Source organism: Sardina pilchardus, chromosome 23 (genome assembly GCF_963854185.1).
Source record: "Sardina pilchardus chromosome 23, fSarPil1.1, whole genome shotgun sequence".
Classification (NCBI taxonomy): domain Eukaryota; kingdom Metazoa; phylum Chordata; class Actinopteri; order Clupeiformes; family Clupeidae; genus Sardina; species Sardina pilchardus.
This window is the reverse complement of record NC_085016.1, coordinates 10,218,508-10,234,840: the sequence shown is the minus strand read 5'-3', so window position 1 is coordinate 10,234,840 and position 16,333 is coordinate 10,218,508. Positions and strand designations below refer to the sequence as shown.

At 46.3% G+C, this 16,333-nt stretch overlaps 1 protein-coding gene across 2 annotated transcripts; it reads right to left on the bottom strand.

Moving 5' to 3' along the window:
- Positions 1 to 29: 29 nt before the first annotated feature.
- On the bottom strand, positions 30 to 16,133 carry si:dkey-183c6.8 (protein O-GlcNAcase). Of its 2 annotated transcripts, XM_062528298.1 has the most exons (17): positions 15,785 to 16,133; positions 13,793 to 13,844; positions 13,493 to 13,590; positions 12,906 to 13,036; positions 12,384 to 12,555; positions 11,428 to 11,526; positions 10,451 to 10,720; positions 8,701 to 8,787; positions 7,762 to 8,216; positions 6,284 to 6,458; positions 5,403 to 5,459; positions 4,939 to 5,024; positions 4,482 to 4,586; positions 3,921 to 4,012; positions 3,439 to 3,634; positions 2,746 to 2,905; positions 30 to 2,318 (listed from the first exon to the last, which is right to left on the bottom strand). In XM_062528298.1, exons 1-17 carry the CDS (start codon positions 15,822 to 15,824, stop codon positions 2,182 to 2,184), a joined length of 2,412 nt encoding a protein of 803 aa, XP_062384282.1. In that variant the 5' UTR covers positions 15,825 to 16,133; the 3' UTR covers positions 30 to 2,181. The 2 variants fall into 2 exon arrangements, with proteins under 2 accessions (XP_062384282.1, XP_062384280.1); XM_062528296.1 differs by lacking the exon at positions 30 to 2,318 and having other exon boundaries at positions 2,330 to 2,905.
- Positions 16,134 to 16,333: the final 200 nt, after the last annotated feature.

Sequence of the window (16,333 nt, the reverse complement as noted above, 5' to 3'; positions counted from 1 at the left end):
CAAAACAACAGTTCTCACGACTCAGAACAAACAGAAAAAAAAATATTTTTTATTTTTTCTGTAACACAAAGTTCATAACATACAATATAAAAAATTGTGAACAGTTCATAATTTCATGTAAATCTATTAAAAGGGAATACAATCAAGTTGTAAACCGATATATTCCACAAACTAAAACATGCTTTTATTTAAAAGAAAAAAATATTAGACAGACATTGACTTATGTGAGTTTCTTAGTATGGCCTTTGATCTAAACTCGAGCTATCTCCTGGAACTTGTCATACGACACACATACGGCTTCCTAAAGCAATTCTCACAATTCACAAAGCTCCCTCCTACAGACACCTTCAAACTACCACTTAGTGAGGAAGCATCAAAACAGGCCTGCTTGTACATGGAAATGTTTCTATGCAAAGAAGATTAAAATGACAGCATTAATCCAAGCTAAGTGCTACAAACAGCAATAATAATCTTCACTTTTTTTCTTACCTAAGTGTGGTTGCTAAATCATACTTTGAAATATGTTAATCTCTTTTTTTCTGCAACATTAGGCTTTGTTTGTGCTAACTAAATAATGTACTTTGTGTTGGATTCGTGTTCTGGCAAGTCTTCATTTCATTTTAAACGTAAAGCAGCAGGCAGTCTGGCTGCTTTGAACAATGTCTCTGTAGACAACGTTGAGAAGGGTGCTTCAGCTTTGTATTTTCACCAAAGCATGTCACAGACATTTCATTAAGATCCCAAAGACCCTTGTCAACTTATGGGAAAGGGGGCATACAATTTCTTCTTAAAATTTAACCGAACAATCCAATATAAGCAAAAATCGAATATTATTTGTGACAGCCTGGTGTTCGCTTGGTGGAAGGGTTCCGTTTAAAATATATACATTGATTTAGAAGAAAGAAATGATTTGCCTATGCCTGCATTCAAGTAACTACTCCCACAGAAAAACATGCTTACATATCAAGAAGAAAACGCTTTCAATACAGTACAGGTACAGACAGTAATTAAGCAATGGATATGAACAGTGGTCACTATCTTTGAGTAGTGGCCCATTGCTCTCGCTCGGTTGCATCTCAGCCGCTTCCCTGAATAGGGAAGTTTGTGGCAGCTGTCACCATTATAGTGCACGTAAAAAAAACCTTCTGAATTAGCATTGCATGCCAACGGCTTATGCGCTGGTTGAACTCAGAGAATGTTCTCACTAGCCTGACATTGAATCTTTTAGACACAAGACTTATGTCTTCACCATAATAAACCACATCTTATAGCAGGAGTCTGATTTTGGTACATATACTAAAACCTCCTTGCTGTTCTGGTGCTCATTCTCTTTGAGATGCTAGTGCACATTTTAGTTATTGTTCTCCCTTTTGACTGTGCTTGAGTGATTGTGATCATACCTTAGGTATGTGTTTCAAAATTTGAATGACTGGATCACTGACACGACATTTCACCTTGTGATTAAAAACTACTACACTTACAAGATGATTTAGTGTTCTTTGGAACATTTAATGTGCATGCAGTGCAAAATCTTTGATTTTTTTCCTTCAATCTAGCTAGGGCCTGAATTCTCAGTGATTGCCATATTTGTCTTGCCGGTGTCAGATTGTATCTGTCTGATTTCCTCTGAACTCCCCACAATCAGATTTCTATTTCTCTTCTAGTGTTGCAAGAGTTGGTGTGTGTGTGTGTGTGTGTGTGTGTGTGTGTGAGTGCATGTGTGTGTGTGTGTGTGTGTGTGTGTGCGTGCGCTATGTTAAGAGAAAAAAAAACAAGTACAATCATTCAAGCCATTAAGGAGAATGGTCCGAAAAATATCCCAGCAGGTTCTCTGGCTGTTCATGGTCCCGGACAAACACACACATACACACACACACATACACACACACACACACACACACACCTGTCACACACATAGACACACATGCAAACCTACCCTTATTAGCAACCTCTGAAACATCCATCAGCACCATATCACCATTATGTCCGATCTTGACACACATACACACAGCTGAGTGAGCACACACACACTTTATATTTAAATGCTAGAACAGTCAACCTGTATTGGCTCTTCTCTGACTCTCTGTCACTCACTCACTCATTCTCTCACACTCTCTCTCTCTCTCTCACACACACACACACACACACACACACACACACACACACACACAGCGTGAGTGCCTAGAGCAAGCGTCCGAGCACCAGACCTTCCCTTGCGCTGGCCTCCACTCGTAGGATTTCCAGGAAGCCCAGTTTGGTCAGGAACTCCATCCTGAGCTGGTCCATGGGCTGCACCTCACAGAACACACCCCTCGAACCTGCAACACACACACACACACACACACACACACACAATCACATACACTCAAACACAAACACACACAAAAACTGGTGGTCATTTTTTTTAGGAATGAAACCTGTAGCCTGATTGACACACACACATCACACTCAGACACACACACACAAAAACGAGAGGTAATTTGTAGGAATGAAATGTGTGGCCTGATTGACACACACACACACACACACACATCACACAGACACAAAAACAAAAACTAGAGGTAATTTGTAGGAATGAAACGTGGCTTGATTCACACTCACACACACACACAGACACTGACCGTAGGAATGAAATGTGTGGCCTGATTGAGACACACACACACACACACACACACACACACACTGACAGTAGGAATGAAATGTGTGGCCTGATTCTCACACACACACACACACACACACACTGACCGTTGGCCTTGAGTGCGGTCAGGAGCACGGTGAGGAGGCTGCGGCTGACGCTGCAGTCCACCAGCTCGGGCAGCGCGTCCAGCCGCAGCTGAGAGGGGAAGTGGTAGAGCAGGGAGTCGGGGTAGTCCGGCTGCTCCTCCTGAAGAGACTGCAGCGTCTCCTGCAGGCACGGAGGACAAACAGTCAGCACTATTGCTGCGTTCCAGACAACTCGGACATTGGACTTCCGATCGGTTCCGAACTTTGAAGTTGGAATAAACTTTCCCCAAGTTTACAAATATGAATTCCAACTTAAAGTGGCATTCCAATTAACTTTTTCCCAGTAGGATCTCAGACATCTTGACCTCTGTTGCAATGTCCGACTTCCAAGTTGTCTGGAATGCAGCATTAAACTGTTGCCAAAGATCTTACAATAATGCAATAATACCTGCAATAATAAAAGAGCAAGAATCTTGTTTTTTTGTCAAATTTGGTCAGCACTTTAAAAATTGCATAAAGATTGATTTAATTGAACTCTGCACCCTTCCTTGTGTTTACAAAGCACAAGTTACCCATGCAAAGATTGATTGAACTCTGCTCCCTCTCTTGTGTTTACAAAGCACAAGTCACCCGTGCTCTCCACTGACTTACAAACATTTGTCAGCGTGCTAATGTTGGCATATGGTGGCAGTACCTACGGCCGACCCCCCTGACCTTTGTGCCGGCGTGCCCGCTACTCCCCGGGGCCTGAGATGAGTATTTGTCCCTCATGGCGGGCAGCCAGCTAGCCTGCCAGCGCTTGGCAAAGTGGCGAACGTCCTGGATGCCCAGCACACACCCACACACGCCCAGCTCGTCCTCAAGGACAAAGCTGTACTCCGGGCACAACGCCAGGGCTGCCCCCAAACACCTAAACACACACACACACACACACACAAATGCGCCCACACACATGCACACAGAGCCAAGCTTAGGTAGCTATAATTATACAATGCAAGCCTTTCCCATGGCATATGCCAATGTCACAGGAATCAATACAATTCAAAAGATTGATTTTTGCTGTACTAATATAATAATAATGTAAATATTATACCTTACTACATATATGCTGTGTGTACACGTGTGAGGAAACAAATAACATTTTAGTGTTACTCAAGAAACTGGAAGGGTAGAAAACTGAAAGGTTGAGTCTTTACCGGTCACCGAAGAAGTCGGGATGGATCACGCTGAGGTCCGGCGGGCCTTGCGACCTCTGCTGCAGCTGTCGCACCATACGGTACAGCTCCATCTGCAGGACAGGGTCATTTAGGGTCATTTAGGGTCATTTAGGGTCATTTAGTCCGCAGGAGGACCACACCACTAACTGCTCCACTCTGATCCCAGTTTCATCCCAGTTACTGTGCTCTCGAAGTGAGGCATTTGACAAGTCATGACATACTGTATGTACGTATGGGGTTTTGTAAAGTTAGTGTGTGAGTGTTGAGTGTGTCAATTTCAATTTGATTTGTATAGTACATTATCATACATGATTGTCATTCAATGTGTGTGTGTGTGTGTGTGTCTGTGTAGGGAAGGGCCACTGCAGGGTGACTGTTCTAGGATTTAAATATACTCTGTGTGTGTGTGTGTGTGTGTGTGTGTGTGTGTGTGTGTGTGATTTAAATATACTCTGTGTATGTGTGCGTGTGTGTGTGTGTGTGTGTGCGCGTGTGTGTGTGTGTGTGTGTGTACATGCATGTGCTCATTTGGGTGTGTACCTTGTCTTTATTGTGGTAGGGGCGGATGTTGTAGAGTCGTGCACTGGGGAACAGGGGAGGAGGATGGATGAAGAGCTCAGTGCTGGTGCCCATGGGGAGAAGCAACTGAGGGAGAGAGAGATAGAGAAACGACAAATGTAAACTGGTCTGAAATGAACCATTACCAGAAACCTAACTTTCAACATTCATCATTGAATCTTTATTAGTGATGGACAAATGAACTGTTAATCATCACTGGCAAAATAGGCAGTAATCCATACGTTATACATTAGGTTCTATTCTTTCCTGTTTGAAATGATTTAACCACAAATCAGTACAGTGTTCCTATTCATTGTTCAGTAATAATCTAATTTAAGTCCCCTACCTACAGTAGGTATGCTAAACTGGAGGTTTTAAGTCCTTGAGCACAGACACAGCACAACAGGTGAAGTGATGTGTGTGTTGTGTGTGATCCTACCTGCATCTCCCCACACAGGCCTCCCTTAAAGGCCCACGGTTCCGCCTCGACACCCAGGAGCTCGGAACCGCTGGTGGTTCCACACCCTGAGAGGAGAGAGAACACAATTTGACTGTTTCCACCTCATAACTCGCCTCTGTCAACCCAGTACGGTCCATGCCAGTTCCACAGCTGAATTTAATAACAATTTCACAATCTAACAATTTCACTGAGATTAATTTATAGCACTATTGAAATGAGTTAGTGACGGCTATGGCACATTAGTGAGACACTTTAAAATGCCTGTGTTAGAGAGCCATCTGTAATTAAGCATGGTTTCTGGCACGACTTGGAAACTCCACTAGAGACAAATCAATCCGGATTTCATTAATGGCTCAGTTTGAATTGTTTACAGTTCACAGACATTGAGTAGAGCGGTCGCGCGCTATTGGCTGATTTTATGGGAATGTTGCAACGGCACTCACAGTGGAAGCAGTTCTTCCAGGAGCCTGAGGAGGAGCTGTCACTCAAGATGCGGCCCTCTGCGGTGGTGGGGAGGATGGGGGGGGGGGGGCAGAATAAAGAGAGGTGAGGAGAGGTTAATAGAACTCATGAGCAAGAGAATCTGACAGGAGAGGAGAGCTCAAGTTTCAAGTAGTTCATCACCACCACCACTACCACCCCATCAGCTGCTTGTGTTGTCTCAGTGTAACAGCACTCTCACTCTTGATGGCAGAACAACAAACCCACAAATAAGAATCAGATAACATGCACCTCCATCAGACGGGAAAGTCAAGAAAACCTGAGACGCTGGTGGGAAAGGACAGGGGATGGAAGAAGAGAGGGGAGCGACAACAGATGGAGTGCAAAGAGTGTCGATTTTAGAGATGTATCAAGATAGCTAAATGGAGTGAACATGGACTAGTCAAAATGGGCTCATTTTCCACCCAAACAAAAGTCTAATGTCTCTCTCTCTCTCTCTCTCTCTCTCTCTCTCTTCAATTCAATTCAATATAGCTTTATTGGCATGAAAGTTTCAGAAACATTATTGCCAAAGCTCAATTACATGTACACATAAGAGGTTAAAGGAAAATAAATAAATGTTTGACAGAATTGTGGAATGAACGTATAAGCGGACATAAACACAGACATAGAACACAACAACAACAAAACAAAATTCTAATAATAATAACAAATATACACCATTATTGGTGTTTGTGGCCTCACTGGCTGTCCCTCAAGTTGTGGCAGGCTGCTACAAATTTTGCAGCCTCATTCTCTCCGAGGATGTAAGGCATACATCTCTCTCTCTCTCTCTCTCTCCCCATCTCTCCTTCTCATTGTCTTCTCCTGCGTCTCCACTCACCGAGCCAGCTGACGAAGGCCCTGGCCACGAGCAGGGTGTTGCGCAGGTCCCACACGTACGGGTAGAGGTCGTAGAGCACCGCCCGGTTCACGCTGTTCACCACACCCTCGTGCAGGAGCGCCATCTGATCACACGACGCCAGGAACTGTGCCGCCCGGGAGCGCCACTCCTCCACCTGATGGGCATGAAAAGAGTCAGGGGGTGCCTCTCATCCTCCCTCGCTCCCCGGGCCTCGATCCTCACTGATCTACATAAAGAATGATGGGGCGGCAACAACTGGATAGTCTATCCAGTGTTAGTTATAGATCAGTGGGAACGCCCATCGAGGATCGAGCATCAAGGATCGAGGAGAGATGTTGAGAGGCACCCAGTGTCAGTAGTGTAGAGCACAGAGCACATATTCAAACGTAGTGAAGGTGCTCCATCGTATACATAGCACAGTATGCACTGTGTGTACAGTACCTGCTACTGTCTTATAATACATTCTTTCCCCTACAATGTATTCAGCAGTGGCGCAGCACCACGGCTGGATTTTCAGCACCACTGCAACATCTTCACATGATCAGTAATGTCACCACAGTTAGGCATACTTCCACGTTCTAAAAGCACAACAGTCAACGTCATCGTCAATCCTGGGTGTTTCCATGCTGCCTTGCGCACGATTTCATTCACGCTGCTAAGGCAGTCTGGAATCTACCGCCCTAATATTTGCCTGAGTTAGGGGACCAATCACAGAACAGGGGGGGAAGCAAGACGATGAGCTATTTGAGCTCATCCGTGGCACCCAATGAACGGATCTGGGTATTTTTTCAAATACGAGAAAATGAATGTTTGGTTGCCAGACCACGTCTCATTTGAGAAGTGGTAGGCGCTAGCCAGGCTACAAGGCATGCAGGAATGACATATATTCAACAGCCACACAATACAGTTTTATCATCTAACCTGAAATTGCTGTTCCCATGAAGTTTTTATGGCTCCAACGTAGAAATGTGTTGATGGATCACATCCATTGTAGGCTAGTGTGTGTGAAACTGTGCTATATCATTCCCAGCATGCCGTAAGTTATAGGCTAAGACTGAATTGTTACTTATCCGCATGATGTGGTCGGAGAGCCAACGACTTAGACCCCCTAATAATTCCACATGATTTAGCTCTACATGACAAGAAACAGGATGACTTGGCGCTTCTGCGGGGTGAGCGGTTTATTGCCTGCAGGGTGTAGTGAAGTCTTGCCAAACTAAAGACCCGATCCGGAGTCCATTAAATCTCCCCCAAGCCTCAAGGAGATGAAATGTTCGGCGCTGACAGCAAAGTCAATACCCTTCCCTAATTATCTCCACACCCCTTTGGAAGCCTTTGATGTCCAAAAGACAGATAGAAGCACAAGGCACACTTTTGTATTCTTGAAATATATGACACAATCCACTCAACCACGCAGCAGGATGACTTCATATGACCTCTAGTGACCTCTGACTGACCTTTTGAGGTAGCGCCTTCTTCTTGTTGCCATTGGCACTGACGCATTGGCAGTTGGCCTTCAGCCAGGTGAGGTCCTGCAGCAAGCTCTTAGCTGCCGGTCCGTATTCGTGGGGGAGGTAGTGCAGGCCCACCAGCAGCCTGACCTGGGACTCGCTTAGAGGGTTCTTCCCAGCGACAAGCCCTCTCCCCTGGGGATTCTCCACAAGTGACCTGGTGGAGGCCTGGGTGTCAGCTCGTGAGGCCTGCTCTCCATTGCTGTGGACAGGGGTGGGGAACTCCTGTTTGCCCTCTGGGGAGCTGAGGTGGGCAGTGGTGTCCTCCTTCTTGGACGGCTCTGAGGAGGTTTTGGTGGGCTTTGGGTCCGCAGTTTTAGAGCTGTCTGCTATGCTCTCAGAGGACTGGGACTTCAAGGAGGCTTTGGAAGACTTGTGGTCATTTGATCGGACCTGCCGACCTGGGCAAGCCAAGAGGGATCAAAGAGAGAGACAAAGAGAGGGAGAGAAACAAAGGAGAGAGATGAAAGAATGTTAAAAGGGAACAGGAAGGTAAAAAAAGAGACAACATGAAGCAGAGAATGATAATTTCTATGGTACACCATCATCAGCTAGAGGTGCAACAGATTACATAACTCACGGTTAGGCTAAAGGAGAAATCCTGTCCATTTTTTCATGGAACTTGATCGCTAGACATCGCCAACTACCGTAGTACGATAGGATTAAAAACGACCAAAATCTGTGCTAAAGAAACTGGCCATTACAGCTACTCCAGTTTAATAGCACTGATTTTAGCCATTTTTTTTTCCCAATCGACAATACTCGGCGATGTCAAGCGATCAAGATCCATGTACCATGGATTTCTCCTTTAATATCACAGTTTTGAGCCCGCAACCATGCACATAAACTCTCTCTCTCTCTCTCTCTCTCTCTCTCTGGTCTTACCAGGCAGCAGGGACTGGTTGAGTTCCTCCATCCAATCGAGCAGTGCCGTATTAAGAGCTCGCTCGGGGCAGTACTGCTCTGCATCATCTGCAGAAAACACCAGTTACACCAGCTGGTAGAGACCAATTTCACACACAGCCTACTGTGTGTGTGTGAGTGTGTGTGTGTGTGTGTGTGTGTGTGTGTGTGTGTGTGTGTGTGTGTGTGTGTGTGTGTGTGTGTGTGTGTGTGCGTGCGTGCGTGCGTGCGTGCGTGCGTGTGCGTGCGCGCGTGTGTGTGTGTGTGTGTGTGTGTGTGTGTGTCTGGTGTGTGTGTGTGTGTGCACGTGCCTATGATGTTTATGGTGTGGTCGATCTGCTTGGACGTGAATTAGGAGGACAATAACATTTGTCCATGTGACCTCTTTGAGCACTGCAACAGCCCCGGGGGTCTCAGATGAACACAACAGCATGACCCTGCCCCAGGCGCTCACGCTCACACATACAGTAGAGTCACAGTCAGATGAGCAAGCGTCCACACAGAAGCAGAGTGATACTGAGGGAAATGGGGGGTCATAATAATGCCTGATAAACACACACACACACACACACACACACACACACACACACACACACACACACACACACACACACACACACACACACACACACACACACACACACACACACACACACACACACACACACGAAGCCATAATCTAAATATTCCCTAATATTTCCACATGTATGCCTAACATTGGATGGGCAAAGACATGGCTCAACAGTGTGAAAATGGACCCATTTCTTGGATCTAATTGGAGCCGGAGAGTGTTTATCACAGAGAGGACAGCCCAGTGGCCCGAGTAAAAATACACATGTTAATGTTATCATGTCACTTCGGGATGGCCACTTAGGCTTTATAATGAGACCAATTGCCCTTTGGCCTGAGGGTATTTCATGTCAAATGGCTACTAGCTGAGGCAGAAAATGTCAGCTCTCTCTTGCTATCTATTTTTCATCTCCTCATCTCTCTTTCACAGGCCTGTCTAATGGGGCAGAAGTGAGAGGTGTTTCCTATCTTTTTATCCCTCTTCTCTCCTGTTCTCTCCCCTTCTATTGCTGTCTTCTCCAACTCCTCAATCCTTCTTCTCCAGTTGCCTCTCCTTTTCTCCTCATCTCCTTTGCCCCTGTCCTCTCCACTCTTCTCCTCTCCTCTTCTCTCCTCTCCTCTCTTATACTCTCCTCTCCACTCTTCTCCTCTCCTCCCCTCTCTTCTCCTCTCCACTCTTCTCCTCTCCTCCCCTCTCTTCTCCCCTCCTCTCCTATCTTCTCCTCTACTCTCCATTCTTCTCCTCTCCTCTCTTCTCTCCTCTCCATTCTTCTCCTCTCCTCTCTACTCCTCTCCACTCTTCTCCTCTCCTCTCATCTCCTCTCTCCACTCTTCTCCTCTCCTCCCCTCTCTTCTCCTCTCCTCTCTTCTCCTCTACTCTCCATTCTTCACCTCTCCTCTCCTCTCTTCTCTCCTCTCCACTCTTCTCCTCTCCTCATCTCTCTTATACTCTCCTCTCCTCTTCTCTTCTCTCCTCTCTTATACTCTCCTCTCCTCTCCACTCTTCTACTCTCCTCTTTTCTCCTCTCCTCTCCACTCTTCTCCTCTCTTATACTCTCCTCTCCACTCTTCTCCTCTCCTCTCCTCTCCTCCCCTCTCCTCCCCTCTCCTCTCCCCTCTTCTCATCTCCTCTCCTCTCTTCCTCTCTCATTTCATCTCTTACCCTTCTTGTCTTCACTGCCGCTGCGATGCCAGCTCCCCAGCGTGTGCAGTGGAATATAGTTGGCCTCAAACTCGCAGTTGGGGTTGAGGAGGAGACCACACAGGTGTCCATGGAGACCAGGAGGGCGGCCTTTGAAGGGCCCGAGGAACACTCTGCGTGAGTCATAATCGTTGGCATGGAGATTGTCCCATAGCAGAGGCGGGCGCTGAAGCACTGTACGTACTTCCGACAGCGAATCAGCACTCAGCTCACGGGAAATGACCCGACTTCCTGATGGTGGAATGCAAAAGCGATTTAGTACATTGGTCCATAGGGCATGGAGTCATATTTTTTGTTATACTTACATTATATCTATGTAATTTGTTGTTGTGTATTTTACACTGAAAACAATGTTTTACAAAGTACTGTACATTAGCACATTACTATATGAAGAAGATACATCAATATTTTAGTACATCAAGAGCACTAGGTACATTTCCTGAGTTGTTTCTCTGGTTACAGTACATGGTCAAGGCGTAAGTGGCCCCCCATCTCTCAGAAGGGCCCCAAAGAGTTGAACTCACACTGAGCAGTGTCGATTTGACCTGCTTATGCCTCGGCTCATACAGTACAACGCACCGTGGCTATCTGGGACAAACATGACATGTGTGGAGTGTCTTGATAAATTGGACCCTGCGGTCCGTCCACAGCCAGCTATTTTGGTTATTTCTGATATGGATGTGATTTGCACAAATATCAGCCACAGCATCAAGAGAGTCCAGAACCATTCAATGCGTTTGACCTCCAACTGCCCAAATATGGACACGAGTTCTTCAACATAGTTAAGAAGAAGTAGAAGAACATAGGCAAGTGAAGAACACTGTGTGTGTGTGTGTGTGTGTGTGTGTGTGTGTGCGTGCGTGCGTGCGTGCGTGCGTGCGTGCGTGCGTGCGTGCGTGCGTGCGTGCGTGCGTGCGTGCGTGCGTGCGTGCACTGACCGGTCCAGATGACGGAGATACCAGGCAGCAGGTCCTCCCCGACGGTGATCAGGTACGGTGACTTGGCCACGCTGGGCGAGCAGAGCGAGTCGCAGTACTCTGGAGCACACAACCCACAACACAATACTGAACCACCACACAACACTGAACCACAACACACTACTGAACCACAACACAACACAACCCACAACACAACACTGAACCAAAACACAACACTGAACCACCACACCACACAACACTGAACCACCACACAACACTGAACCACCTCACAATACTGAACCACAACACAATACTGAACCACCACACTGCCTCCACCATCATGAGAGAGCAAATACATAACAAATTAACAATAAGCAAGATTTTAATTAGGATATAATATAACAATAAGAGTCAATGCACAGAGCACCACCTCCTGTAGCTCTAGCTGATAAAAACATGGCAATAAAATCCCACTTATTTCCCTGAGGACACATGTATGCATCACTTGTGTGGTATCACTGCACAGCAGGTAGGTTCATAATCCAGCTGAACATCATTGTGCTGTGTTGTACTGTGACACTTTGCTCATCATGCCACAGTGAGAGCATGGGAGGGCAGAGAGAGAGGAGGGGACATAACACCAAGACATCATGTTCCTTTAGCTGTTACCGAAATGTCCCCGCTATTACTGTAGCCATTATTTAATTATCTCAGGTAATATGAATAAATGTACTGTACAGTTGTGTTATTTGATTGAGTAAAGATCAGACAAATCAAACAGCAATAACACAATTACAGTTCCACTGAAATTACCTGGAAAAACAAAATCATGAAAATGGAGGATATAACGTTTTGGAACTACTGTAAATCTTCTTGTGTATAGTATTATATAGTGTAATATAGTGCAATATAGTGTATAGTATTACATAATATAGCGTAAAGTGTAGTATAGAATATTATTGTTTGAGGATCTCCACCTGTGGGGCAGAAGAGGAAGATGGGCGGCTCCCCCAGAAAGCTGTAGATCTCATTGGTCACTGAGACTTGGGCGTGGGCGAATGAGGAGAAGGCTTCCTTGTCTGCTTGGCACATGGAGTGATCGATGTCGTCAAACAGGACGGCGAAGGCCTTGCACCCCAGCTCCGCCACCTGGTCACAGCAAAAGTGATGGGAGAGACGTGGGAGTTGTGATTTCACTTACTCATGATGCTAGCGACATCACCGGTGCATGCGTGCTAATATGACACAGCCCCCCCCTCCCGCAATCTTGGTCCCTTTAGATGCTGAAAGTGTGTTACCAGAAGCTTAAAGCATGTTGCCAGACAGTGTAAGAGAAAGCGATTATCTGAATGTGTTAATGGTGCGGAAAAAGTGTACTTTTATCATACTTTGTGCGAATGACCCTAAACTGAATGACCTCTAATCATCTTAGTCCAGAAAGCAAAATGTCTGCAGAGCATACAGTGGATTCAAGGCTATAAGCAAGAAATGTGTCAGACCTGTTGAAGTTTACGCTTGAGCAGGGAGAGGTCACAGGAGCTGGAGAAGATGATGTCTTGACCAGGGGAGAGTGCGTACACGAAGCTCAAGCCCCTGGCCTCGGCCTCCGAGATGAGGGTCTTCACCTGGACTACAAGAGGAAGAGGATGGGAAATAATTAGATAAAGAGGTCTGTGTACAGTAGGTGTGGGAGTATGTCTGACCTGTGCTCTGTGTATGAATCCATGTGTGTTTGACTGGCCTCATGTGTGTGTGCCCTTCTCTGTGTCAGTTTGTGCACTTGACCTATGACCTAGGATGTGTTTATGCATTAATAGCATAGATAGAAACTAGAAACATGCATCTTCTCACGAAGTCAAATCCTTCATGACACCCCCACCACCACCACCACCATCACCACACACACACACACACACACACACACACATACACATACACACACAGACACAGAGTTTCATGATCCAATCAGTCAGAATGCACACACACACACACACACACACACACACACACACACACACACACACACACACACACACACACACAGTCCACCTCCCTCAGCACAGCCCACAGCTCCCGGTTCCCTCACCCTCCTCCTCTGCAGTGTACAGCTCCCTCCACAGGAGCCTGTGCTTCAGGTCATCTTTGGGGCCGTACAGGTACGTGTTCAGGCCCCATCTCTGCATCCTGAGACAAAGAGGAAGTCGCATAGATGTTGGACAAACGGTCCATTGATACTCATCAAAAATGATAAACACAGTGGACAGCAGACATCATAGATGTACATCCCTTAAAGCAGCCTCACATACACGAATGCACACACAGATACAAGCGTGCACACACACACACACACACACACACCCATACACACACAGCTGAGTGAGCTCACCACTGGAAGAGAACTCTTCGCTGCTCCATGGACCATGGTCTCCCATAGAAACCTGCCAGGCAAAGGGACACAGGGGGGGAACTGTGTGTGAGTCATGGCTAATTATAACGCTGACATTAAAAAAACACCTAACCATACACACCAACAAACTCACACACACACACACAAACACTCACATTTACCCCCCCCCGCCCCCTGCCCCCTGCCCCAACAACGAAAAAGCTCCCTGTTACTGTTGTGACTACAGCTAAAGACCCACAGACGCACACACTGCACCTGACTGTAAGCACAGCTGACTGCAAGCGGTGCGGCGGCAGTCCTTCTGACTGTGAGTAAGCGCGAGTTGGCCTGCGGGTGTGAGCACGGCCCCCCGCTGCAATGCTGCCGAAGTGGGGCAGCAGACAGCACCGCTCCCCTGAGCAGCTCCACAGAATCACTCTTATCTCGAGTCAGTGGGAAAGAAACTCCTAAGCTGAGCCAATTAACCAGGCTGCTCTGTCTAGGGACGACACAAAACATGGTGGGTGGGGGGGGGGGTGTTCGCCGTGTGTGTGTGTGTGGGATGGTGTGTGTGGAGGGCATGATAGGTTCCCATGTGTGTGTGCGTTTTGCTCACTAACTGTTTCTGACATGTGCCCTGATATTGGTTTTATAATTAGATTGAACTACATAAAATGACTGAATTAAAGTCGGTAGTGTTTCCTGTTATCACTTGGCCCTTCAATTGTCCCCAAATTGTATTCTGGATCTGAGGAATTAGTCTGTGGTGAGACCAGAGGCCAGAAAAAACAGACTCAGCAACAACAACAATTCTCTCGATGTATAATGCATCTCTCATTCTGCTAGGTCTAAACACAACCGTGCTGTGTATGCCTGTCACATAAAACCCCGAAAGGTTGCACTCCAGTAACTCCTGTTAATAATGTCATGGCATTTAAACCCAGCCAGACGTCCAGGGTCAAGCAACGATGGCCTCAGCTGAGAACGATGCCATCTCAGTGAAGAGTTTGAGTATTTATAGGCTAATCGATTCAAAAATAAGAATCTCCTGGGTATAGCCAGACATAAGACAAAGATGCTGTGCAGCTCAAGATGATCTACACACTCCAAACTCAGCGTTCGGATGGAAATAGGGCTGTTATCTCTCGCCCACCCATGTTGGGCTTGGCGTTGGAAGAGGGCTGCGTGGGCACAGACCCTACACCCACTGTTAAACCCACACTGCAGATCTGTGATGCTGTGAGTGTTGTGCTGTGCTTCTTCCATTGGTTTGATGGGAGGTTGTTGTATGACTGGACCTATACAGGAGAACAGCAAGCCATTCCATCCCAGACATCTAGTTCAATCTGACGCCATTTACACTTACAGTGGGTCACTGAGTGACATTACGAGAGCGCACGCCATCAACGAAAACGTCAGCAACCACAAAAACTGATCATTTTACCAACCATCTGAGAAACAGTGTGAGAGATATTCCAAATGAAAGAATGCAACGACTTAATCAACTTCGTTAAACATCACACAATGCGTGTTGCTACTGTCGAATTCATCTTTATTGTCTGCGCTGTCTCCAATTATGCATTGGGCAGCATGAAATTATTATGAATAGGATTTCACGCACGCTCTGTATAGGGTCATCATCAGCACACGTGATGCACATCATTTAGAGATACACTGCGCTATTTAAATCACATACCGACAGACAAACTGATAATGGCTTAGTAGCCTTCCTATGTGTCAGACATAACAGGCAAACACGCACACACAAATACACACACAGAGACACACATTACACACACGTGCGCGCGCACACACATCACACACAGTGACAGGCACACTGACACACATTCGGACCATACAGCCTTCGTAAAGAGAAAATAAGGAATGGATAGGGAGAATGCCCATAGGGTATGTCATTTGTAAAGTAGAGTAACGGTTAAGTCCATGCAATAAATAGTCTCATGTTTATCAAGGATGCTGAAAATTGGTTACCTTCCACAACGCCGCACAAAAAATTGCTTTTGCCTTCCATCGTTAGGCTACCCAATGCTTTCTTTGTCCTCAACTCAAAATGATCGTCTTTTAGTGATGCAAACTAGAAGATCTCTCACGGTCTTCGTCTCAAGAAGAATCAAAAGCATCTACCCTCTCCAGTCCCGGAGATCACGGTTGGTTGGTCCCTCTTGGCGACGCATCCTCCCCACGCAAACCCTACCACGGTTAAACTCAAGGTGCGAGGAAGATATAGCCTACCAACGGATTATTGCTTTTTTGTCTGTCTTGTTATCGTAGTCTACTCATGAGAAGTGTAGATGGGCGTCAAGTCATCGTATTTTCACAGTGAAATCAGGTAAAATTCAAAATATGATTGGTTGGTGCGCCTCTCCTCCCCAGCCACTGCCCGGTCAGTGAGGTAAGCTGTCATCTGAGCGACGGGACGGAGCATGTCAACTGAGTTTTTACCTCCATCTAGCGGGCATGGCCAGAAACGCATCTTAACTCCACAGCTTGCACTTTTGCTCAAAAAGTGATTTGAAAATG

Coding starts and splice junctions, on each gene's coding strand:
- si:dkey-183c6.8 (XM_062528296.1), bottom strand. CDS start 15,824: ATGGAAGGCAAAAGCAATTTTTTGTGCGGCGTTGTGGAAG. Junction 12,556..12,905: donor TCAAGCGTAAACTTCAACAG/GTCTGACACATT, acceptor TGCTGTGACCAG/GTGGCGGAGCTGGGGTGCAA. Junction 5,025..5,402: donor CTGGAAGAACTGCTTCCACT/GTGAGTGCCGTT, acceptor CTCTCCTCTCAG/GGTGTGGAACCACCAGCGGT.